This window comes from Glycine max, chromosome 20, assembly GCF_000004515.6.
Source record: "Glycine max cultivar Williams 82 chromosome 20, Glycine_max_v4.0, whole genome shotgun sequence".
Lineage (NCBI taxonomy): Eukaryota > Viridiplantae > Streptophyta > Magnoliopsida > Fabales > Fabaceae > Glycine > Glycine max.
The window spans coordinates 43,257,429-43,283,756 of NC_038256.2; the positions used below are offsets into that span (position 1 = coordinate 43,257,429).

At 31.6% G+C, this 26,328-nt stretch overlaps 2 protein-coding genes across 2 annotated transcripts; one reads left to right on the plus strand and one right to left on the minus strand.

Annotated features, from left to right (window-relative positions):
• Positions 1 to 298: 298 nt before the first annotated feature.
• LOC100813987 (exocyst complex component EXO70A1) lies at positions 299 to 10,733 on the minus strand. The gene is made up of 13 exons (XM_014772884.3): positions 10,272 to 10,733; positions 9,959 to 10,054; positions 7,586 to 7,791; positions 6,788 to 7,030; positions 5,461 to 5,599; positions 5,159 to 5,371; positions 4,115 to 4,320; positions 2,216 to 2,413; positions 1,988 to 2,087; positions 1,670 to 1,788; positions 1,431 to 1,577; positions 668 to 801; positions 299 to 584 (listed from the first exon to the last, which is right to left on the minus strand). The coding sequence occupies exons 1-12, from the start codon at positions 10,431 to 10,433 to the stop codon at positions 684 to 686; spliced, it is 1,947 nt and encodes a 648-aa protein (XP_014628370.1). The 5' UTR covers positions 10,434 to 10,733; the 3' UTR covers positions 299 to 584; positions 668 to 683.
• A 5,571-nt stretch (positions 10,734 to 16,304) lies between these two features.
• Positions 16,305 to 20,147, plus strand: LOC100814519 (nudix hydrolase 26, chloroplastic). The gene is made up of 6 exons (XM_003556266.5): positions 16,305 to 16,518; positions 16,599 to 16,649; positions 17,322 to 17,414; positions 19,261 to 19,355; positions 19,670 to 19,784; positions 19,881 to 20,147. The coding sequence occupies exons 1-6, from the start codon at positions 16,339 to 16,341 to the stop codon at positions 19,944 to 19,946; spliced, it is 600 nt and encodes a 199-aa protein (XP_003556314.3). The 5' UTR covers positions 16,305 to 16,338; the 3' UTR covers positions 19,947 to 20,147.
• Positions 20,148 to 26,328: the final 6,181 nt, after the last annotated feature.

A 26,328-nucleotide genomic window follows, 5' to 3' on the forward strand; every position in this document is an offset into this window, starting at 1 on the left:
ATTTGAAAATTTATTCTTATTTCTTAGCAATTTGAACACAACCAAACCACCGAGAAATATTTGAATTAAAGATTTTTTTTGTCTCTCCCTTTTTTGTCCATATATTTATTTTAACATTCCCATAATTTTGGAAGATGTTAAACTTCTGACCAGGGGGGGGGAGAGGACGGCAGATTTTTTTTTTTTTTTGCCAACATGTCTTTTTATTTCTTCCATTTTGTTTCTATTCCATCCTTTCCTAACATCCCAATGTGCCATTTATAGCATGCAAAATTTAAAAATACAAATAACAAAAGAATTAAAAAATAATTTTTGAAATTTGATGGTAGAGTATTACACACCAAATCCCGTGTTACATATATAATGACAAACACTTGTACACGTGGTTCAAAAAAATCAATGTTCCAATAAACGGAGATTCTACTAGCATACATGCATTTGCTTTGAAGACTAACATCTCACCCAACAAATCAAGTGAACTATACACAAAATGTACGGAAGCAGAGCAATTCACCATCTTATCACACTCGTGGCAATACCCAAAAGACAAAAATGATAACTCCTTTTCAGCCACCAAATACAACCTGGTGAATTATAACAAATGAGAAAAGAAACCAAATCCACAACAAAGGCATTAACTATCATGCACAAGTTAAAACACGCTTACCTCATTAGCAATTATTTTACCGCTTGGTTTCACTCATGTTTTTTCCTTCAAAAAATTCACCCAACATTCGGTCTAGATCTTCTGCTGAGTATTTGATGTACTTCTGAGGATTCTTTCCACTCTCCACTAGAGGCCTGTAACACAGCAGGTTCCCAGTTATGCACTCATTGCAAGGCAATAGTTCACATAAAAAACCACAAGGCATCAAATGCAAACATAACAAAAAATGAATTGTTAAATAGTGAATCAGTAAGTACATAAAACTGTAAGATGAATGAGAAAGTTGAAAAAGGAAACATTAACTACTAAATGATTGTCATTAATAGTTGAAATGTTTCAAGATAAATAACAGTTGACCTCCCTCCAAGTTACATCCTAAACAGTAAACACTCTCAGTGCACAAAGTTTAAAGACTTGCATTATGAACCACTCATGTTTGATAAACATACTTTAACCCCCTTGAACCCTAAAAAGATTTAAAAAAGCACTGGAATTGTTGAAATTGGTAAACTGAAGTTGATTTTTACAAAACTTACACGGGAATAAAGTATAATTTACCCAAATTTTAAGGAGAGAAAAAATATCTACCTTTTTTAAAAAGAAATTCAAAATTATATAATCTTTTCAATAGGATCTGATATTATTATTATTATTATATATCTATTTTTGTCACAAAGGGGACAAACACATTATTTCACATCCATAGATAATAATCCCCTAAATGACATAATAACGTTTGAAGTGAATAAAAATGAGAACAAACCCAAATCGTTTGACAAACGATCTATAGGCAGGCAACAAGACTTCAGCAACTGCTAGCCTAAGAGATTCTCGCAACTCGGAGTCTGGAACTGTCCATTGCGATTGTTTCTGATGGAGTTCCTCAAACATAATATTGAATGCCTTAAACCTGACAACACAATACACATAGACATGTCAAAAGAAGTAAAAAAAAGTTACTCTCCCAGACAAAAGCCCATAAAAAAGCAACTGAAAGGCTACCTGTCTTTCACAATTGCTCTTGAAGCACCACTACTGCTTCCAGTTCCACTGTCACCACCAGCAGTACCACTCCCACCACCTGATGAGGTAAGGCCCTGAATAGATAGGCACTGAAGAATCTGCCAAGGAAAAGAATCAAAATTAAAAAATAGGAAATTTTAACAAATATTAATGTTAGAATAAATTGAGCATTTACATGCAACCAAACATCAGGATATTTTAAAACAATCTACTCAGACGCCTTTATCATTAATAACAAAATATCCAAGTGACATCTAAGCTGCAAGACAACAGTCACCGAGGTCACTAGAACTACACCTTTGCCCAAGCATTTCTTTTGTATTGATTTGCATGCTGCTGCACAATCCTCCTATGTCGTTGTACCCAATCATCCCCCAGCAAATCCTTGGCTTCAGACCTAAGATAAAAGAGGATTAGGAGGAAAAGTAACTTTTTTAAGTGAGGAGGAAAACTGACTTTGAACCACCAAAATATACAATAAAACTATGATTCAAAGAAAATAATAACCAAAACATGAAGACATACCTCCGAACCGATCTGACAATATAATGAATATTGTTCATGAGAAAAAGATGTGTCAACGCAAGGTCTTTATACTGCTTTGATTTCCCATCTAAATTGGTTTGCAAAGCTTGCATTATTCGCACAGTTACAGATGCTAGCTGTGAAGAATCATCACCACCTTCAAATTCCTGAAAAAGTTGCTTCAAGGTGGATTGGTAGCTGCAAAGTTTAAATAATTCGGATCAGATCAAATATGTGAAGATCGGATCTATGATGAAGATCCTGAATAAATTTATAAACACATTGGAGAAGAGTACACAAGCTTAAGTATTATTCTTCTTACATAAGGAAGGAAAACTGAATTTTAAGAAATAAGTTCTCTTGAATATAAAAAATATAAAAAAAAATCATGGGATTGCACAATTCCATTTTAGACATCAACATTTTATAACATGGAAAACAACACTCAGTACAAAATAGTTGGAAATCTTGAATTAGTTCACCACATATCAACAGGATGGTTCAGTAAAGATGTGACAAGGTTTAAAACAACACATTTGCAAGACTACAGACATGCTGCAGAACAATACTCATTACAGTTAACAATGAATTTCATGGACAATCAGGCACAATATTTTGACCCTACATAAATTTAAAATACACATAGGGACCAGTCTCTTGCACATGTAATCAAAGTCTATCTTTCTCCAAAACTTTACTAAGACATTTCTTTTTATGTCCTCAATTTTCTATTTCAGGATAGGTAATTACTATTAACTTCACAGCAAATCACTTTGAAGACAAATTTTTCCCCACTAGCAAAGCATGTCCCAGTATTACAGGGAATGTGAAATGCTCCACCCTACAAACCACAGTCATGAAGCATAATTTCTATAACAATCTAACAAATTCGGGCTAGGTTGATTAAGTCCATAACTATTTTCAGTATATTTGCCTACTTAAATATGTCGAAATAATAGCATTAGGAGTCTTAATGTATTAATGAGCTTAGGCTTGCACTAGAAGTACCACACTTGAACTTGACCAGACTATAAGTATATATAGGACCAGAAGGGTAGTATCCATACTAATAAATAATTGTCAAGTACTATCGTAGTGCTATTAGTACATGCCAAAATCCACTAATATAATATAATAAATTGAAGGTATTTGGCAAAATAAACAAAAGATATAAATTTGAACTGTAAAATTTAAATTTTTGTTTAGGGAAAAAAATATTAAGAAACGAGTACAAAGCTAGAAGTGAATAAGTGATAGATTCTCATTAGTAGCTTTGAGATCCTACATCGACTATAGATATGGCTAAAGTAGAGCTTATAAAGGCATAGTCAATCCTCACCTCTCGAGTTAGCTTTCGGGGTTGAGTTAAGCTCAATCCAAATTCAAGAAGTAGCTAGCTTGGGGTCTATTAGTGAGGGAGTCTGTTAGTTCGTTAGGCTAGTTGGGACTTGCCCAGGCTGAGATAGTAGAAGAAATAAAGCATATTTAAATAAAAGAGGGAAGGCTGAGTTCACTCCTATTGTATCTTCTACCCTAGCCTAAGGCTGCTACCACATTAGCACAGCCATTGGAATTTAATAAAAATCCATTCTTTCCTTTAAATTCTGAACCACTTCTATCAATAAGACATCCTCTCAATAAACTACAAAAGAAACACCTAGAAACTAAGAGATTGAATTATGTGGCATAGCATGCCAATCTCTCTGCATATCTAATAAAGAAATGCATTAAAAAGTCCATGAGCAGAAAACCGCAGAACTGTAAAATAAATTTTAAAAAACAATATAACAAAAACAATAATGACTAACATTTTTGTCATCAGTGAACACAGCAAAAAATGCTAGAAATAATTGATGCGGCTACAAAATTGGGATCAGATGACAACATAGCTGAACTTACTCAAATAAAAACTTCACATAGTTAATTACATAGCTTGTTAGAGGATGGACAGTTCCATCTGTTACTGCAGTCTTTGTAGCATCTTTCTCAACTGCCTCTTCAAAATCTCCAAAGGTCTCCTGAGCTGTTTGTGCAAGACGTTTTGTCAAACTAGTTGCAGCTTCTCTTATTGCAGAGCAAGCTTTGCCTTTAAAAAGAGTTTCAATCTGCAAATTGTCAGGTAAAATAGTTTATTGCAAGATTATAACACCACCACAATATGGCTAGCACTTGTTTTATGTACAAAAAAACCACACAAACCTACTCTGTATCATGAATGTCAAACATATCACATCTAGTGTGGTGACTAATCTAAACCTCTACAAGTCAGAGGTTGAAAGTAAAAACTGTGGCAGATGAGACTAACAAGAGAATTATGATGCTTTAATTTTCATAAATTAGCCTCTAGATATGTGTGGGAGCACCTATTAGAGACTTTTAATATTTACTAGTTGGTTTTCTCTCACGAATGTTATAAATAGTGAAAGTATCAATATTATAGTTCAAAACTTAAGGTTCTGGATAAAATTTACATATATGTGAAAGACCAAAATTAAAGTCACTTTTCATGGTAGTCCCAAGTAATAGAATACATCCATAAAAATGTTAAAACATTAGGCAGAGTGCAAGGCTGAAGTATAGGAGTTCAGTGATCATGACAAATTTCATGGTTACCACGACATGAAAGTTTAAAGCACACAAAAAAAGGCACAGGCACTTGAGATTTTACGATAGAATATTCTCTCTTAAAAAATAATAAATAATTAAATTAGGGGCCTTTTACTAGTCTCATAGACAACTGAAAAGGAAACTACAGATAAATTAGCAATCCAATTGAAATGTCACTGACTTGTATAACCACTAATGCTGCTATGATAAATAAGGAGTTATGATTGGCTACGCAATATAAAATAAAACATTACAAATTGACCTCATAAGATTTATGAAACCGGTACACCAAAGAGATAGCAGAAGATTCATGATTTTGCATGTCAAAAGCTATACCTCTGAATGAAGTTCTTGCATTATTTCATACATGTCCAAAAGTACAAATAATTTTTCCGGGGATCTCTTGCTTTTGGCAATTGCTTCTCCAAAACTGAGTAGCATAGAGACACTGTTTGTAGTCACCTCCGCAAAGCACTGTTCACTGAGTGAATCAAAGCCTTCAAATATCTGATCACAAACTTTCCTCTCACCAGCAAACAACAATTTCACCTGTTCATGTATAATTACATATTTGAAAGATATTAAAAGAATAATGAAGACAAAAAAAAAACACAGCACCAATCCTACAATCATCTTACTGCTATACGCATGAAATGAATCCAGTTTCCAATTTTGGCTTCCAAAATCTCCCACTGCAGCTTTTGAACATCATCTTTGTTGAGTTTCTCCACTCCAAGTTTTTGGAGGCTCTCTTCCAATACATTAGAACGGGCATCCCTACATAATAATGATGATAATAGTCATAATTAAATTACAGTACTAATATTAATCATTGTTGGAAATGTGTATTATAAGTACATTTATGCATTATACCTAGAGATGTCAAAATCATGTTGTTTATTAAGCCACCGCCACAAAGCCTACAAAATTATGTTTCTCTAATGCAGTCTAATTAATTTTCAAGCTCCACATTCTCTCAGCACGAATTAGACTGGGTTAGACGAAGCAATGCAACACCCTGTTCAGGACCTAGGAATGATTTTCTTACCAACCACATAACCATAACTCTGCAAACTCAAAAAAATCTAGAATCCAAGCATAAGACAAGTTTTTCCCAGGGATCAATATCTAGAAGACACCACCCACAGTCCCCCACATGGACTAATAAATGGATCAATCCAATAACATAAACAGCCTCCAAATTAATTCATAAGAGCCTTTATCTACTACTGTACAGATTGAGGCCCTAATATTATCAAGCACTTTCTTAAGATATAAGCATGGTAGTATGCTAAATACATGTTGGGATACACATGCAGAGCTTTGCTTAGGTAAAAGTTCTGTTTAACGTTGAGATGGCTTCCATTTCATTCTTCCTAAAAAGCAGCCTACAAAATTAGAACTAGCAATTAAGGATGGCATATCTGTCTAAGATATACCAGCACCACTAGAAAAGAAAAAAGCTCGCCTCCCCATATTTACATTAGAACCCCTGAATGTCAATCATGATGTGTAACAAAAACAGACCAAGGTTGGGATCTAAAAAGAGAAAATCTTAGAGATTGTTGGTAATGATTGGCTGGAAACTGACCAGAATAATGACAACACAAATCTGAAACTGATCAAGTGACAGAATTTTTGAACTGCAAGCTAATTATTGACCCAAACTACAAGCTAGAAACATAACAAGACAATGGACTATGAACGGTTTTATATGTCTAACAGGCCTATATAAATTAATCATTTAGAATAAATCCCCAATAGGCACTTCCTTAATTCACAAGCATTTCTTAAATAGATTCCTTCCTATACTTTTAACTGAACATCCTTGAATGTGGTAATGTTCTAAATGATAAAATTTTAATTTTCATGCTCAGTAAGATTTTTCAAATATAGAGATCTACTACAAGGCAGTTTAAACTTTTCCTTCTGTAACATAACAGACAACTAAACAACAAGCATTACCTGTATATTTTGAGTAACTGTTGTTGGTGACCAGCTTCAACCATTTGCTGAGCTAAATCATGTAGCAGTGGCAAAAATCTTGGTGGTATAAGAGCAGGAGGTGTGTATACAACAGCCTCAGCATTATTGTTGTGAGACTCAGAATGGTGATTCTTGCCACTAGGATCACCCTCATGGCCAGGTGATGAAGGTCGCATTGAGTTTGGAAGGCAGTCAAAGAGGCGCTCAGGTTCCACAGGTTTGCTGCAAGCACCCATAATAAAAGAAAATATCAAGATAACATAAACAAAATTTTCTCAAAGCAAGAGGAAGAAAAGAATCACATGTTTACTAAATAGCCATACTTCATAGGCAAATTTCCATAGATGCGTCAAGAAAACCATACCCTTTTATCAGGAAAATCATATTCCTGAATAATTTGAGGATATTTCAATAATAAATAGCATCAAGGAAACCGCCATCCAACCAACAACTAAGAACCACAGACAACATCAACATTCAACACACTTCAAATTGCATTGGACTCACCAAAGATGGTTTTTTATTTAACATCATACGTAAAAAAACCAAAAATAATAAGAAACATTCAATAATTTTAGATATTAGCAGCAAGCAGTTGGAAGAACCAACTATTACACAGGTAATTGTACTGGTTTAGCATTAGAGATCAGTTTATCTGATGAAATATCATTTTCCTGACAGTCTGACACAACCATCAATGATTATTGAGTTCATGTAAGCAAATAAATTTTTCACCAAACATGCCAAAAGATGAACATTAAGCACAAAAATAAATACCTGTAAGATAATAATAACTGCCTAAACTCATCTTCTAGCTTTGAAATAGCCTTAGCTAGCAAATTATTAGCATGCACGACAATGCCATCACTACTCTTGAAACCCTTCTTACTACCAAAAAACTGAATGTTGCTTCTCAACTTATCTATTGCTTCAAGATAGTTTTCCAAGTCTTCATGTGGCCCTTTAAGTATTTTTGCCTCTGCCTGTATAATAGATCAATGCAATCATAAAACAATGCAAATGAGATATATGTACCACATATCTTTTAAAAAGGAGGAGAAAAGTCCTGAAAATTAATAAGTTAGAAAAACTTCGTAAGTTTATTTTTGATAGAAAAATAGAAAGGATCCAATTTGAGCAAGGTTCAAAAAAATGGAAATTGTCATCTTGTAAATCAATTTTTTTAAGTACGAGCATATGAAATTTTTTCTACCCATCCTCTTCCAAACTTGCTAAAGTATCAAAGTTCAGCCCAACAGAAAGCACTTCAAAACTATATTAAAAAAATGATAGGAAAAGAAGTCATGACTTGGAGGAGAAAAGAAAACAACAACTACAACAATAAAAGCCTTATTCTACTAGGTAAGGTTAGCAACATAGATCACATGAAGTCATTCGGCTCAATTAAAGACCAAATCTCCAGAGATATTATTATTCACCGTGAAATCCCCTTAACAACCTTCCCCAATGTCCTTCTTGGTCTCCCTGTCCCCCTCCCCTTTGTCACAGGACTAAATACCATCTTAACATTCTCATTTATATTACTCCCACTTTTTTCTCATGTTGTCCTTTAAAGTCCAACATTCACACTACCATAGAGTATACTCAGAAGTATAACAATACAATAAAACTTATCTTTGAGCTTGATAGGTACTTTGTGATCCCAAATAACCTTGAATGTCTTTCTCCTTTTTAGTCATCCTGTTGTATCCTGTGTGTGACATCTCATTAATTTCCCCATCATATTTATCTCAGATATTTAAACTTAGAAACTTGTGGTATACATCTTCTCCCATTTTTACATCCAAGTCATATCTGTCATCTCTTGTTAAAACTTTAATGTGTATACTCTGTGCTATTCCTACTTAACTGAAAACTCTTTGATTCCAAAGTTTGTCTCCAAAGCTCGAGTTTAAATTCAACTGCTTCTCTAGATTCCTTAATCACAATTATATCATCCACAGAAAGCATGCAACTAGGACTAGGGATAATCTAGAGTTTGTCTCCAAAGCCCAAGTTTAAATTTAACTGCTTCTATACATTCTTAAATTAAATCACAACTATATCATCCACAAAAAGCAAACAATTAGGGATACTCTTTTGTATGTCACTAGTAAGCACATCTAAGACTAGAGTAAACAAGTAAGGACTTAAGGGCACTTGATGTAATATTATTCCTACAGTTAAGTCCTTAGTCTTGTTTCTTGGAGTTTTTACACCAGTAGTTACCCCATCATACATGTCTTGTGTTATAGAATTTAGGAATTTAGATGGGAAAGAGAAAGAAAGAGGGAAAGAGAGAAGAAACAGAATAGAGAGGATAGAAGGAAAGAGAAGAGAAACAGAGAGGTCAAGGAAATGTGCACTGCACTCTGTGATTATCATTCAGTCTATTTAAAATACAACAGACTTGTCTTATTTATAGGCAGCTACCTAACAGCTATAGACAGCTATAAAACAACAGTAGCTGACTAAAACTAACTAACTGACATCCTTTTCTTTTTATATTTACATATCATCTTGTAGCTTGGATATAAGTCATGTGAGCACCTTTCTTTTCCAAAGTATTCCCACAACACCTTTCTTTTGTTGCTCCAGATACCTAACAATTTTGTAGTTGTTCAAGGCATGTTCTTGGCCATTTTGTTGAGAATTGTATGTGAGCTTTAGGTTCAACTTCAACATATCTCGTCTTTCATCTTTTTTGGAATGATTTCAATAAAATCGTATTAAAGAAAGAACAAAATTTGCAAGAACAAAATTTGCAAAAACAACATAATGCAAAAATCAGTTAAGTTGACCAAATGAGACAAGAGCCAGACCTTCAGGTTTGCAATTGATCAAAGCAAACATAGGCAACAAACAAGCATGCCTTCAGCTAGATTATAGAAACAAAGCTAAAATGAAACTAAGCAACATTGCAACAACAAAAACACATAAGGGACAAGCTGAAACGAGTCATGCAATCTTTTTCTAAATAAAAAGGATAGATACTTCAACCTGAATTTAACAACACATTCACGGTGACAGAGAATTTGATATTGTAATTTCAATTTATCAATTCAACAAAGAGCAACTTCATTTGAATAATTAAAAAAAAAAAGCTACATTATGAGAAACGGATCACGGTAGGACCAACACAAAACCAACCTGACGATATTGATCGAAGTGAGCCAATATAACCTCCGCAACCTTCGAAGTCCTATCAATATTCTCATGAGCCTTCCTAATAGAGTGAGTTCTAATCTGCAAACCCAAATGAAAAAGATCCAACTTTTAACAACCCTTCAGATCCCCACTTGAAAAACGAACAATCCCCTCAAAACAAAACCCCATAGCACCCAAGTCAAACACAGGTCAACCCAACAAAACCCATTTCCTAAAACCCCATCTTTAAGCGAAACAAACCAAACCCGTTTCCAAAATCTCCCTCCATTATTGTGGGGAAGAAGAAAAAGGGTACCTGAGTTGGACGCATGGCGGTTTCGAGGGCGGAGAGACGGTGGTCGAATGAACCGAGAATGGTGACGACGTTGTCTGTGATGGTTTCACTCTTCTGCAGACACTCTCTCATCATCGCCGCTTTTTCACTCAGCAAATCAACCCCTCCCACTGCAATTCCCATCTTCTTCTTCTTTCTTTCTTTCTTTCTTTCTTTCTTTCTTTCTTCTTCTTCTTCTTGTTGAAGCTCAATCTTCTCAGAGAACCATAACCTAAAGAAAGTGGAAGAAGAAATCAGAGGTTGTTGCTGCTGGTAGAGTTTTTCAATCGGTAGAAGAAGCTGTGAAGGTGATGTTAGGATGGTCCCACAGTTGCCTGTGCTGGCTTTGGTACTTTTCCGGTCTTTCCACTGTTGTCACGGATTATCAATGAATAATAAAACACTCTCAATTTGCTGTATTTTTAAGTTCCATATGTTTGGACTTGGTTGGTTGTGTAGCAAATAGTTGTTGAATTATTATTTTGTTTCCCATACTTATTCAATTATTTTATACCATACTCTTACTCCTTCAACAACAATTTTTTTTTTCTTACCATCATTGTTTTAGGAATTATTAAATCCTACCGCAATGTATGGCATAAATTCTTTGAAACAAAAAAGAAAAATAATTCTCTGTCGTGAAACAAAATATCTCTTATTTTGCCCTCAAATAATTTTATTTTTTTTTGGTTTCGGAGGTCATGTTATATTGCCTTTTGCTTTGAATGGTTCACCCGGAAAGAATAAAAAAAAAAAAAACAATTTTGTTTTCATGTGTAAAATAGGGTTCCCTTTTTGCACATAATGTACACCTGTTTTGGTCATAATGTTCCACGTCGCATTTTCATTGTCATTTTTGAAATTTAACTAACAAACTTGTCATTAGACTGTTTTTTAAAGTAATAATAAATAAACAAATTACAAGTATGAGTGCAAATGATTTTCCTTTTCTAAAAATCTAGTTTACTTATTTTGTACTAATATGTTCTATTAAATAAGGTTAAAAATGTATTTTAAAATAAATTAATGGATCTACACTTATATAAAAATTAATAATTTAAAGTCTTTAAATAAACTAAATAGTATGCAACATTGAACGTTTGATGACATTATTGGAGTTGTGTGATTTTGATCCTTCAACTCTTTTTGGAGTGATGGGAAAAAAATTGCTTTCGATTTTCAAACAATATTTAAAAGTGTTTTTTAATAAAAGGAAGTTGAAATAACTTTTTAATAAATTTTAAAACCACTTTAACTTGCTTTTAAAATAGAAAAAAAAACTTCAAGTTTTTATAAGTTGTCGCATTTCTTTTAACGTTTTTTTAATCATTTTTTTATCACTCGTTTAATTTTCTTTTCTATTATTCAATCTTCTTCACTCCTCGTTTAATTTTCATTGAAGGTAACAAAATATAGAATTGTATTGATATTTTAAACATGAATTAAAGAGACAGAAAATTATTCTAATTTGATTATTACTGATTTGGGCTTAACCTACAAAAGAAATTCGTACAAATTAAGATTGAATATCATTTTAGAAGGTTGAAATGAATTTAAGCATTTTTGTCTCGACTTCTTATAGTCTATACCCGCAAGAAACTTGAGCTTCAAAAACAAACAAAAAATATTATCTTAAACAAACACAATTAAATAATATCCAAAATATCATTAAACAAACTATCTCAACTTTATTACACGCCGCTTTCGTCATTAATATAATACCTTTTTTTTATAATTTTCTATGTTTTCCCTACCTTACAAACTTTATATATATAAATTTTGTTAGCAAAATTACATGTTTAGAAATGATATATCAAAAAAATTCATGTTTATTTAAAACTTACAGAATATTAATAATAAATAGTTTAACTCATGGTCGGTCTTGAAAATTAAACCAAAACAACTAACGAACACTCCTAAAAGAAGCCGTGAATGAAGATAGTTATAATTTAGTAAACAATAAATATTTAAAAAAAAAAACTAAATGCAGCTCATCAAAAGTCATATACTTGAATAAATTTGTAGTTACACCTTTTCTGTTTGTTGTAGTGATTTCATATATTTAGAAATATTTCATTACCTTCTGGTTTCTGACTAGGTATCAAAGGAGGAAAGGATGCCCTTGTCCCTACTAAAAATTAATTGTTTCTGTGCTCTCCTTCAACCCTGAAAAAAAAAATATAATCAACGCCAAACTAATTAACCAAAAATATAAGGGAAAAACATTAATCGAAATATTTAAAAGTATAGTAAAAAAATACAAAAAATCAAAAACTGAAAATGATAAAAAAAATTATTCAATAAATGATTATTTTTTCTGGTTAGTTTGATTTAATTTTAAAAACAAAAAAAAGTATTTTATGAAAATAATAATAATAATAGAAAGAATCAGAATAACTTTTTAGTGATACTTTTCTTTTCATCATTTATTTTCTTAAAATATAATGGTTATTAGATTTTAAAAAAAATGTATAATAAACATGAATTCTTAAAACAACTTGACCTCTCATTTTTTTCATACTTGATCTCTCATCTAATAATAATAATAACAGAATGTTATCAAAACATTTTTTTCTCTTTTCCTAGTTAACACTCACACCAAAACAATTTATCTCTCAATTCTGGACACTACACATTCACTTTTTTGCACTCCACAAACTCATTCTCTCACTTTCCTCTCATTTTCCTCTCATTTTGTTCCCTCCACATAACACTTATGATGCATACAGTTTGTGTATTTATATAACCATAACCATAATTAATAAATAATTAGATTATGAGTATTACAATTACAATCATAACTAATTATGATTTGATATAATCAATTATTATTTTTAAAATATGAGTATATAATCGATAAACTAATTATATAATCAGTTGTATCTAGAATTAGTTACATAAACAATTATGAATGAATAAAATAAATTATTTAAAATGATAATTTTTATAAAACTAGTTATAGTTTTACATCTATAATTATTTTTAAATTAAAATAAGTTATTTAAAATAACCATAACTATAGAGCGGATTATAAATTTATAACTTTTTATGCAACTAGTTATATAAAACTATTTATAATTATTTTTTAAAAATTAGTTTTTTGAGCCGGCTAATAATACTCCATCGCTTCTATTTCTTTCTACATTCTCCTCCTTTTTCCATCATCTGATTTCTTTTTTTTTTTTTTTCTAGAGGGGATATATTTCCCTTTTTGTTACTTATGCCTATTCCCACAAAAAACTATAAATCTTCATCACACAAGGACATTCTACCTAAAAATTATGTAAGTTTGATTTCTGTATTGTACTCAATAACAGGTAGGATCAAGAGTCACACTTGTGGATTTAAAAAGAAAAAAATAATAATTCCTTTTTTCTAAAAATAATAAATTTGTTTCAAATAAAAAATATTGTTTTTAAATAAATAAATAAATTTAAGGTTATCTTAATCTTAATTTTACACGTTTAATTAGTGGTTTTCGAATAAAGTTTTTTTTTTAAATGATTTTTCGATAGTTTTCCCCAAAAAAATTACAGTGGTGACTTGTTTACTTTTATAATATTTGTTTCGTCGTCCTATCGTAACCATGATTACAATATAATTAAAAAATGCAAAAAAGGAATTTTTTTTTCATATGTTTTTCTCATTTTCAATTTTTTTATTGAATGTTAAAGCTAGCTAGAAGTTAAGTCAACAGAAGGGGGAAGAAAGAGATAAAAACCTGGTAAATAGGAACAAGTTGATTTGAGTTCTTGCTTGAACAATGACTTCTTCCCCACCGTTAATGACAATACCATTGCTAGGTTGGTTTTGACTGTGTTCTGAAGTGAGTTTTCACCGAACAATTCATTCATTCAAAACATCGAGAGGTAGAAAAACCATCACATTTTCTATGATAAAGAAAGAAAGCATTAATGAAAATAATATATGAAAGTCTGAGTGACTAGATTATAGATGTAATAAATTATACTGATAACTTAATTATTATATGCAGTCCATGTAAAAACATTACATTAACATCTGCTACTATTTTGACACGTGTTTTTTTAACTTTTTGTTCGATTAAAGAAAATTAAAGAAATAATAATTAATTATGATAAAGATTAGAAAAATATTTCTGAAATAACTTTATCCTTCATGAGATACCAGTTTAACTTTATAGCTGAACTCCTTCAATCCACCAACAAATAATGAAAATGCATTTATTGCGTTAAATTTTTTAGACGAGATTGTGAATAAAACCAAAGCTAGCAAACGTTGGTAGACAAATGGTTAATTATATTTATATTGGGCGATATATGCATTCATAAAAACCTCCAAGCTTGATTTGAATTGTTGCAACACATATAAAAATGAAAATTTCAAAAACAAATTGATTTTTTAGAAAATAAACCAAAACTTTGGTCTTTTATTGAAAAATAATGAGATAATAGCATGATGTCTTAATCCATGGAAGGAAAGATATTTGTTGGGAAATGTTAACTTCTTAAATCAATTAAATAAATCTCAATGCTTTTAAGGATTTGTCTATGACTTTCAATTGGAGGTATATCGTGAATTTATCGAGAGAACAAAATTATACGGTGAAAGTTTTTAGTCTCAAATATTCTTATAGAAAAACATATATTTATTGTGTTAAATGTACATCCTTTAAAAAGCAGTGACATACTAGTGCATTATGAATTTTTGTACATTAAATTATATTTTTAATATGTGGGAGGGATTAAGATTTAAAAAATAGAATAAAAAAGATAAATAATATTGGTTGAGAAACTTAAAGTAAAAATATTTTTTATCATGAGACGAAAAGTTATATTATTTATAATTTTTAATATAATATGTATTTTTTTTAGTTTGTTAACCAATAATATTTTAAGAATACTGGATTATCCAATAAGAAATTATGAATTCCTCCTTCTTTCACAACTCATTGTGACTCCTTATTTGATTGTACATAATAATTAAGTCTGAGACAAAAACGTAAACAACTGAAAAGTCAAAACAAACAACCTAGATCCTCTTTAGCTATATTTTTCTATATCGATTGTGTTGCAAAATCCTAACCATCGAATGATTACTTTTTTTAGGGATAAAATGTGATTGAGGGTTGATATTTTGTAAATAATATTGTTGGAGATCCAAAAGAGGATTTGGGGTTAGTAGAACAACAAAGGAAAAGACAAGAATTAAAAGAGTTTTGTGGACAACTTTTTATTTTCTTTAGTTAGAATATTGGTGCAACTAATGTCAATAGATTTTATCTCTCCGAGATTTTCACGCACACACAAACTTACAATTACACTTAAAAAGACATAAAATACATTAGTTTTCACACACACACAAACTTACAATTACACTTAAAAAGACATAAAATACATTAGTTTTCACACACACACACACAACTCTTCACTAAACAAAACATGTCCTTCACTACTTAGCCGATTTGCATATGCATGACCACCTTGTGATTATGATATCCTATGTACAAAAAGTCTTTATATGACATTTTTCACAAGTCTCCCTTTAAGTATAAAGGGACACATTGCTTTAGTTTTTTTAGTTCCAATAGTTTTGTGAGTCAACAACTCCTTATGTTGTTTATGTTTTCCATCCTTTCTGGAAGCTAATTTCACAAATGTCTTTCTTTGGGTCTTGCATTTGATTTGTCCATGAACGCAATTGCTAAATGCACCTCCCTTTTGTAATTTAATTTATTCTCAAAATTACCCCTTTTTAAAAACTAAATTTGCAAAGTACTTTTTCAAAAGTGTTATAACTCTTTCCAAAATTTACTTTGAAGCAAAAATGGAATTATATGAATTTGTCAAGAAAGACACGAAGCGGGATTCCTTAAACTTTGTTGTCTTGGAGTCTTCCCTCAACACTTCCATAAAAGCGTGTACCCCAATCCCACTACAACGTAGTAAAAAAAGATTTATGGGGTGAAATTAAGAAAAATAGGAGTGACAATAACAAGCCCCCTTGATGGGCCATTATAAAGCCTTCTATTTTGCACTTTGCCTCTCTCTTCCTTTCCCTTGATGTAATAATGGCTTTATACCGATTCGCTTACTTTTCTTCTCCTCCTTCCTCCATTTTTCGTTTCCCGAAATACCCTTCGAAACACGTTAAATTCTCTTTGCTGCCACTCTCATTCGCAACGATGGAAGCTCCTCCAGAAGGTTATCGCAGGAACGTTGGTATCTGTCTCATGAGCAATCACAAAAAGGTTCCTTCGTTTGTTCTTAATCCTTATGATTTTGGTTTCCGCTTTTTATTCATCGAAGTTTACCAATCTCTGCTGTGCAGATTTTCGCGGCTTCGAGGCTCGACATTCCCAATTCTTGGCAAATGCCTCAGGTCAGTGATTCTTCTTTGTTGCAATCTATCTCTATAAATTCAAATAAATAAAAATCCAATTGAAAGTAAAAATAAATTCAAGGTTAATTTCCAGTTGGTTCTTGAACTATTTGAGAAATTTTAAATAGTCCCCTAAACTATTTTTTTAGTCGAGTCTCTAATTTTTAAAACTGTCATAAATGATATATATATATATATATATATATATATATATATATATATATATATATATATATATATATTTTTTTTTTTTTTTTTTGCGGTTTCAGCGACAAAAAGCTAATGGTAGGACTTTTTTTTTTTTTTTTTTTTATTTTTTTTTTTTTAAGTTTAGGGACTCAATGTTTTTTTTAGTTGAGATACCTATTTGAAAATTCTCAAATAGTTCGGGGACCAATTGGTTAATTTAACCTGAACTCAACTTTCAAAAATTATCATAATCTTTCTGTGAGAACACGAAAGAAAGAAAGAAAAATCCCCCAAAAGTGTGAAACAATAGCATAGTGTTGCACAAGCGTGGGAATTGTGAAAAAGTTATTGATGGTAACTAAATAAACAAACAAAAAAGAAAATCTGATGAGTTTGTGCTTTTACTTATCTTTCAGTTTTTTGTTTGTTGAAAGAGATGATGTACTGTATGTTTGTAATAATCATGTTAATGACATCTTTTAGGGTGGTATTGATGAAGGTGAGGATCCAAGAAATGCAGCCATCAGGGAATTAAGAGAAGAGACAGGAGTTAATTCTGCAGAAGTGATTGCTGAGGTGCAAATTATACATTTCTTTACTTGCTAACACCCTACAAATTACATGCTTGGTTGTGGTTAATTCGTAAGTGCCAAATCAATTTTCACCATTTTAATAACTGGTTCATGTGATTCTAATTGTTAAATTGTTGCATCTCACTTTCCTTTTAGGATACCCGTATCTGCTTATAGCCTTATACAAGGATTTGAGCACTTTGTATGATAGTTGCATCCTTTGTTATTTATTGTTGATTAGTTTTAGAGGTTTTAGAATGAGTGAAGCGGGCAACGTCTTCTGAAGGTGTGGTATTGTATGTGTTAAACTTTGTTTGATTTGATTGGATGCGATGCTTGAATCTTTGAAAAGAAGTATTTTGGTTTATATTGTCTAATTTCTAATGGCCAAACAAAGACTAGGGTTTAGATTGTTATAAGTTATAACTTAGAAGTTGGTTTCTTATGGAAGGGAAGGAAAGGAATTTTGATAGGTTGGTAGCTTTCCAATTTGGTATAAGGACAGGTCTATTCTGGAGGTCGCGAGTTGAGAGAAATCTGAAACTCACAAGCATGAACAGTGGTACAAGAAAGAACATAAAGATATGGTAGAGAAAACATCAGCTTGCCTGCTTCGATCTATCCTAATAATCACAACTTAAAACTCGTTACCTTAGAATTTTCTTGAATCTTGAGTTCTTAGACATCTAGATATCTAAGGGCCACTTGGTTTGAGAAAAATGTTTTTTTGGTTTCACTTTGTTTCCCATTTTCTAAAGTTATGAGGAAATAATGAAAATAGAAAACAAGAAAAGTTGTTTTCCTATCTTGTATAAACTTTTGAAAATAGGAAAAGTAGAAACAAAAAAAGAAAATAGGAAACGTTTCCTCAAACTGAACAGTCCCTAAGTTTTCCTTGTAATATCATGTGCAGATGGGCCTTTATAGTTTTATTACTTTTTCCTACCTAGATTTAGTCTTTCAATATGAAACCTACCAAAATCATTTTCACAGAACACAGACCAACTCAATGTTACAGCTTAAATTAGTCCTATGAATGGTTTATATCTCTAACATGCCTCTCCACATAAAAACCCACTTAGTTCTACTGCTGAAATAAAGTTAAGCGAGAAGCATGAAAACAGCAAAGATCATACGCCGGCTAAGAAGATTCCATGTCAAGGATGATATTGATCCTCTGTTTATGAGCAACATCAAATTGGTCCTTGGGTGATAATTAATACCATCAATTATGTTCTTCAGTGACCAATTTAATGGCAAAAAATTGATGCCTTGTGTATCTTTGGAGAACTGATTTGATGTATTTGTAAATGGAGGACCAATGTGATGTTTCACACATCTTTGGAGGACCAAAATGGATAACATTCCAAAAACATTATTGTTGGTGGTGGCCTATGAGTGATTTATAACTCCAATTACAATCACAGATGCTTCCGAAGAAAAGAAGTCTGCAGCTAGTAAAAATGCTTTAATAAAATTATAAAATCTCTGTGCATGGTCTTTTTTTTTTTTAAAAAAATTATTACTATCCTCCCTCACTAGGCCTTTGAGGTGTGTTGAAGAAAATAATCAGCCCCCTTTCAATGCTGCTAATTATGTTAAGAGTTACAATGTTACATCTAATTATTGTAATCTGATCTATGAACTATGAATGTCAATTAATCCACTCAATAATACTACCTCTGTTCTTATTTGTAAGAAACAAGTTATAATAATACACTAAAACTTGTTTCTTATAAATAGGAACGGAGGTAGTATTAGTTTTCATCTAGCACAAAATCCTGATAAAGCAACTTTTCTTTTTCCTTGCTATAATGATAAATGTTCATCTTGGTGGCTTTCTGTTGTAGGTACCATATTGGTTAACTTATGACTTCCCACCAAAAGTAAGGGAGAAATTAAATATTCAGTGGGGATCTGATTGGAAGGGTCAGGCACAGAAATGGTAAACTCTTGAATATGCTTTGTCTGGATAGAATAAAACTCATAAGAACAGTACACAACCAAATTATATAATGTTTAACAACCTAGAACCAATTATCTAACAATTTGTGGGGCAATAAATATTTTTAACATTTTTTTTACCCTCCTATTCAATGATGAGGCTATAGAGTTATGCCTATATGCATACTTGTATAGTTGTGTTTGTAACAATGGATGAGTGCAGGGGGCAAGGCATCAGAATTGGAAGGCATGGAAGAAGGGATCTTTCGTTTTTGCTTTGCTAAATAGTGTTTTTGACACTTTTGATACGCACAGGTTTCTTTTTAAGTTCACTGGACAAGATCAAGAAATTAATCTTTTGGGTGATGGTACTGAGAAAGCTGAGTTTGGGGAATGGTCATGGATATCACCTGAACAAGTAATTGAGCTTGTAAGTATTAAGTATACGTGATAATGACAACTTTTTTTCATACTTGTCCAAAGCCAAGTAGACAATATATGAACTTTGTTTATCTTTTCTGTGCAGGCAGTGGATTTCAAGAAACCTGTCTACAAGGAAGTCTTAGCAGTGTTTGCTCCATATTTCCAATAATCTTATCTTTGGCTGAAATTGTTATGGCTTCCCAATGACTGGTACCTTGGGTGATTCTTAGGGCTGCTTTAAAAAAGAATATATTCCAAATAACTACCGAGACAATTATTTTCTTTTTCTCCTCTGGGCAATAACCATAGGGCAGGCGAAGAGGGCTATTTATTGTATGTCTGAATGAAATATGTATTGTCATGAACTCCATAACACCTGTATTGCATCTGTCCACTTTTTTTTTTTTTTTGTCATGATGAAATATGGCAGGCACGTATTGTTACATACCAAATGGTGTATGAGAATGAATTTTGTGATTACTAACCTACAAATTGTATGTCTTTTGGGGAACACAGTATCAGGATTTGAGTTAAAAAATCAAGTTAAGAAAGAGTAAAAACTCTGTCACACAATACACACTAATGTAAGATTGAACTTTAAATGTAAACTATAAGAAAGAGTATTTTCTTTTTTTTGACAGAATTGAACGCTTTGGTTGAAAATATGTAATTTGTTGTTTTAAGTGTGTGTCTTTCTTTGACATAAACAAACACATTTTTGTGTGTGTGTTTTAAGTGGGGTGGTGAGTTAGCTGATTTTGACAACTCTAAGGCTGCTATAGACACGTGCCGGTGCAGAAGTAAACAGCCAGCATTCAGATCAGTGCATAGCAGGTCGAAGCAGCTTTCAGACCTGGAAACGAAGCTGGTTCGGAGGAGCGGTCTGTTGTGGCTAGGGAGCTCATAAAGAACGGTTTGTGCAAGGCGAGGTGTCAATGGAAGACCTACATTAGAATGAGGATATGCAAATACATGCCCTTATTATGAGAAAATTACATATAAATATCTTACATTTTTATACTTAGCCTCCTTTATTTTATATATTTGAATTCATTGTCCTTATTTTCTCACTCATCTTATTATTTTTTATTCAAGTATTTGATTTGAAATTTTAATATTTTTTTAATAGATTATCTCCATAGACTTAGCGCCCTAGTTCTATCATTGGCTAGTGCTGATCAGAAGCGTGTTTGCTGTTGGTGGTGCGTCGAGCCGCAATGTTGGCAAAGGTGGCTTCAATGATGAAAGATTTGGCATCACAAAAAGTAAGGTTCTTTGTTTGGATGATTCATTGCAGCTAGTGGCATCTCCATGGTGGTGGAGTGGAAGAAGATGAAAGTCTAACAATAAAAGGGAATTGCATGAAATTGATTGTTTTTTTATTGTATTTCATATTGTTGATGCAAAAATTTAAATAATCATCGAGCCGATCAAGACAATGTTTCTTGGGAACAATTACAATTTCATGTAAATTTTTTTACCGACTTTTTAGTATAATTTAGCCTAAAAGATTGTTGTAATTTATAGAAACCTTGAAATTCTACATTACACTCATCATCGTGTATTAGGAAATTTAATGACAAAGAGGAGAATGATAATTACCGAGAAAAAGAATAAATAATTCCATTGTTTTCAATGGCTTAAATTTCAGTTACTGTAATATTTTTTGTTGTATAATTATAGCGATAATAAGATTAAAATTTAGATCTTTGTGTATATTACTCAAAATCCTAATAATTGGGCCGATCCTAGCGAATTCAATTCCAATTAATATGTAGGTAGCTAGAAGTCTATTTGAAGATGGTGGAAACTCTTAATTAGGAATAATTTGAGTTGTTGCCAATGAACATAAGTAAAAACTTGAACATTGATTCCATCTTGTCATGATGGCAATGCCACTACAGATTGATTTTGAATTTTGTTTCTGGTGTAATACTTTCGCAAAACAATTCATTAAAAATATCAAGAGGAGGTAGCAAAAAATTCATATTTCTTTTAGAGACCATAGATATTTATTAGAGTTATAGGTGACAAAGTTTTCTCTCTTAATATTTTTAATAAATTGTTGTGACAAAAACATTACACCAAAAATCAAAACAATCTACTAGTGATAATGTCATCAATGGTAGGCAGAGTCACTATTCAAGCTATTAGTTTTGATCATCAGCAATCAACTCAAGTCATTCCTAATTATGAGTTTCTAGTCCTTTGATGGTAGGAATCATAAATATTATTTATAGAAGATAATTTTGTTCAAACCAACTAATGGTGGAACAACTCCACACTTAATTCACACAATAATAGTTTCCACATGTTTTATCATGGTAAAGAAAATAATATATGAAAGTTAGAGTGATATTACTCTAACTTTAATATATTATTTTCTGTCATACTATGAGTGACTTTCCTATTAAACCAATTAAAAAAAGTTTGAGTTATTCTAGTATATTAAAAAAACCACGCGAGTTGAATGGAATGAACTCAATATATAAAAAAGTTTAATTTCTCTCTCATGACTTCTTTTCAAAATTTCTTTTTAATTTTGAAACTGAATTCATTCAATTCACGCAAGCCCATAATAAGAATGCATTGAAATTCTTGGGAAAACATATTTAATTTTGTAATTGAATTCTTTTAATGTGTGCAAGTGGACTATGAGAATGTGTTTCAAAACAATTCTTGGGACAAGTCGTTAAAGACTGGTCATTTCCATCACAAGACATAGACAAAGTTAGAAACCTTGAAGGCTTGAAGTGACATATATAGTGATCCTCTCTTAAAAGTTAAAACCTACTCCCTCTTGAGAAAAAAAAAATCACACCTATTAACAAATTAATTAATTTCATTAAATTATGTTAATCCCCAAACAAAAATAAATATTTTCCTAAATTATCCTATTGAATAATGGATATTTTAAAAATAATTTTATTAAATTATACAATTCTTATATCAGCGTAGACTTAAATGAACACTCAAATCGAGTATATTTATCCCTAATGTTTAAACTCCGAAGAATTTGTTAGTCATCACTTTCCTACAATTTAATACCTTAGGTTCTTAACTTGGAATCCTATATTTTCCTTTTAACACCTCACGCATTGCGCTACAATTTAACACCTCGGATTTCTAACTTAGAGCCCTACACTTTCCTGCTAACACATCGCGCATTACGCTAAAATTTAACACCTCATGTTCTTAACTTGAAACACTCCACTTTCCTTTAACACCTCGCGCATAAAACACTTTTCTCAAGATAAACATAAGTCGAATTATTGTATAATTCACATTTTAAGACACAAGTAGTATTACATCAAGTATTAACCACACACTTATTTACAACCATATCTCATGTTCACAATTTAACACCTTCCAACGTCACAATGCACTATCACATGTTCACGTATATCTTACAAATTAGCACATGCTCAACTTGCCACTTTTATTCAATCTCAATCACAATTCATAATATGCAAATGGTATTATTTTGCAAATCCCAACTATAAGAATTTGAAAAAATAAGTTTCGAAGTGGTTTTCAAATTTCAGGACGATCCAACGGTTAATGAGTCCAGGATTATAGTTTTACTGGTACAAATTTGGATGTATGCGAAAAAAAAGAGAATTTTGGGAGAGGAAGAAGAGAAAACAAATTTGGGAGAAAGAAAGAGCCTAGAAACATATCGTAAAAACTAACCTAATATATATTTATTTATAGCTAGGGTACTCTGAGCATATTATTTACTCTATTTTTCTTTACTAACCTAATATATCTTTATTTATAGCTAGGGTACTCTGAGCATATTATTTACTCTATTTTTCTTTATTTTATTATTTAAAAAAAAACTCTATTTTACTCTTTCGTTAAATAAATAACCAATTAAACCATCTCTTTATTTTCTAAAACATCATTTTACTCTTTATTTTCTAATACAATGAAACACTTATTTTAATTAACAAAAATTTTTTTCTCTCATTTATTTAATTTCTAAATTTTTTATTAATTTTTAAATAAAACACTTTTTATTTATTTTACGAAAAAGAGTGTTACAAGTACTATATTTAATTTTAAAATGGTAAATTCTAGCCTACACACTTCAGCTTTGGCTTGTGGCAGAATTTGATGATAGGGTTTAAAGAGGTGTAAATGACCCTTTCATATTTTCAATCTAATGCATATGGACCAGAGTTAAAAGGTAAACTGTACTAGCTTTTCATAGAGGATTACCAAGTAAGCAAAAGGAGCAAAATCACATTACATAAAAGAACAATTTCTCACATTAATTTCTTGTACATTTACGAAATTCATTTATCCAGAGACAATATCCTTTCACAAATTTGAAACTTTCATTTATTCAACAAATCAGATATCACTTCTAAGTGGAAGCTCCGTCTTACAACTGAAGTCAAGTACTCATATTGAAAGGTGTTACATAGGTCTCAAGTTCATAATTTTCTGCATGCTGCCATGCTCAAACTGTTAAAGTAACAACCCAATATGAATTTCAAAAATAAACTTATTTATGAAGAAATCATAGTTGCAACAGATGAATTTTCAATTAAGAACTCTCTATTTGAAGGCAAAGATGGAACAGTTTTCAGAAGCCAGCTAGACTGTAAGATAAATATTAAATAGCAAATCAAAAGCTCCCAGGAAGAGAACACATTTAAGTCTGAAGTCCAGTTTCTCACAAATGCTAGACATGAAAATGAGGTCATGCTTTATATAAGCATGCATGCATCTCTGACCTGTCCAGTATTTTCCAAGGTAATCTATGAATATAACATGAAGAGCTTATCAGTAGATAAGGTTAGAGAACTTACTATGGACTTTCAGTTAAAAAATGAAGTTAATACAAAGGAAATAATTTCTACAACTGTGCATTAAGAAAGAGTAAGATCTGTCACATGAATCCTTGGTAATGCTTTACAGCATACAGAGTATTAACTAAGTTAACAATAAGCAGTTGAAATGCCCTTGCAATCAGGTAAATGAATAACAAATTAACTTTTAAGAGCCATTAACAGCAGTCTAGCAGCATAAATACAAATCATTAAAGCAGATCCATTCAGGGCAATTAATTTTCACTTAATGCACTTGATAAGATTGAATGTATGTAATCAATGACTTATGGAAATTAGTTAATTAGTTATGATTTATGAGTATGGAAATAATTGTTAATTTAGTCCTTGATTAGTTCCTGTACTTAATACACTCATGGTATAGATAGTATTGAATGTATGTAACTATTCCTGGGTGATAAACTTCGTAAGATAAATTAATTCTTCCAGGTTAAAGATATTTCAAACTTTTATAAATATATTGTGAGTTATGATGTTGCAGGTACACTGAGAGTGCATGGAAGTCTGTGGAATTTATCTGACAAAATAAAAAAAAACTTTGAACATAACTGTTTGGGATAAGTGAAGATTCTAGGTACTTTGTAACAACATTGAATATCTATGGGCACCAAACATATAATTATGGCTCAATCAGAATTTTGCAAGTTCAAAACAAGCACAATAAGAGCATACAAGATCCTCAGAGCAGCAATCTTTTTATTGACTTAGAAACCACGGCTCTATAATGCAACTTAATGTCCTTTACCAGAACAACCAGATGGTTGGCTACAACATGATCAGTCATTATTCAACAACGGCAACATGGAACAACCACAATAAAAAAACTAAGGTCCCAATAACATCTATGAGACTACTGTTTGAAATTTGCAATTTAATCTATATCAACTGAGATACTTCACAATTGCTTGATTCAAATCAAATTATTACTGACTCAAATCACAAAAACTGCAAAATCAGATCAAATGTCAGCATTTGTAATCCCAAAGAAAGGTTCCTATGCCTAAACTAACAAGAGGAATTAGGTGCAATACTTGAGAGATTTTAGAGAAGCAGATATAATAGATTGGTCTTCTGATCAATTTCAACCCTTGAGACCAACGACTACTGGTAACAATCTGAGTGGATGGCAGGTTGCTGGATAATTGTGTCACCTTTAGGCAAAACTGTCCACAGAATCATTGATTAGGAAGGCTGTATCATAGATCAGTGAATGTGAGACAGTTTGAGTTCTATTCATTTTTTTGGGGTTGTCTATTTTGTGGGTACATAGCATGAAAACATTAAATATAATTTATTAAATGATTTAAATTACTTAAAAAAGAAAGGAGTGGATGAATTTTGTGTCCCCAATAAACTAAAATAAATACTTTATTCTTCAATTCAAATTTTCTATTTGACTTCTTATCTTGTGCCATGGGCACACAATAGAACATATTTTTTACATAATTATAAAATCATTTTATATAATTGTTGTGTTTCACTAGCATTACTCTTCAGTAAATCAGATTATTTGCAAAAGGATGAAGTTATATTTTTCTTTCAAGTAGATCAAAAGAGGAGGCATAAATGTTGTTTATCTTATCAAATCAAAATCCCTTCCAAAATGATCAAGATTTTCCATGACAAACAGTATTGTGTTCCTCCACAAATGCATATCTCTTAAGTGAAAATTCCCAGAAAGAAAAAGAATTA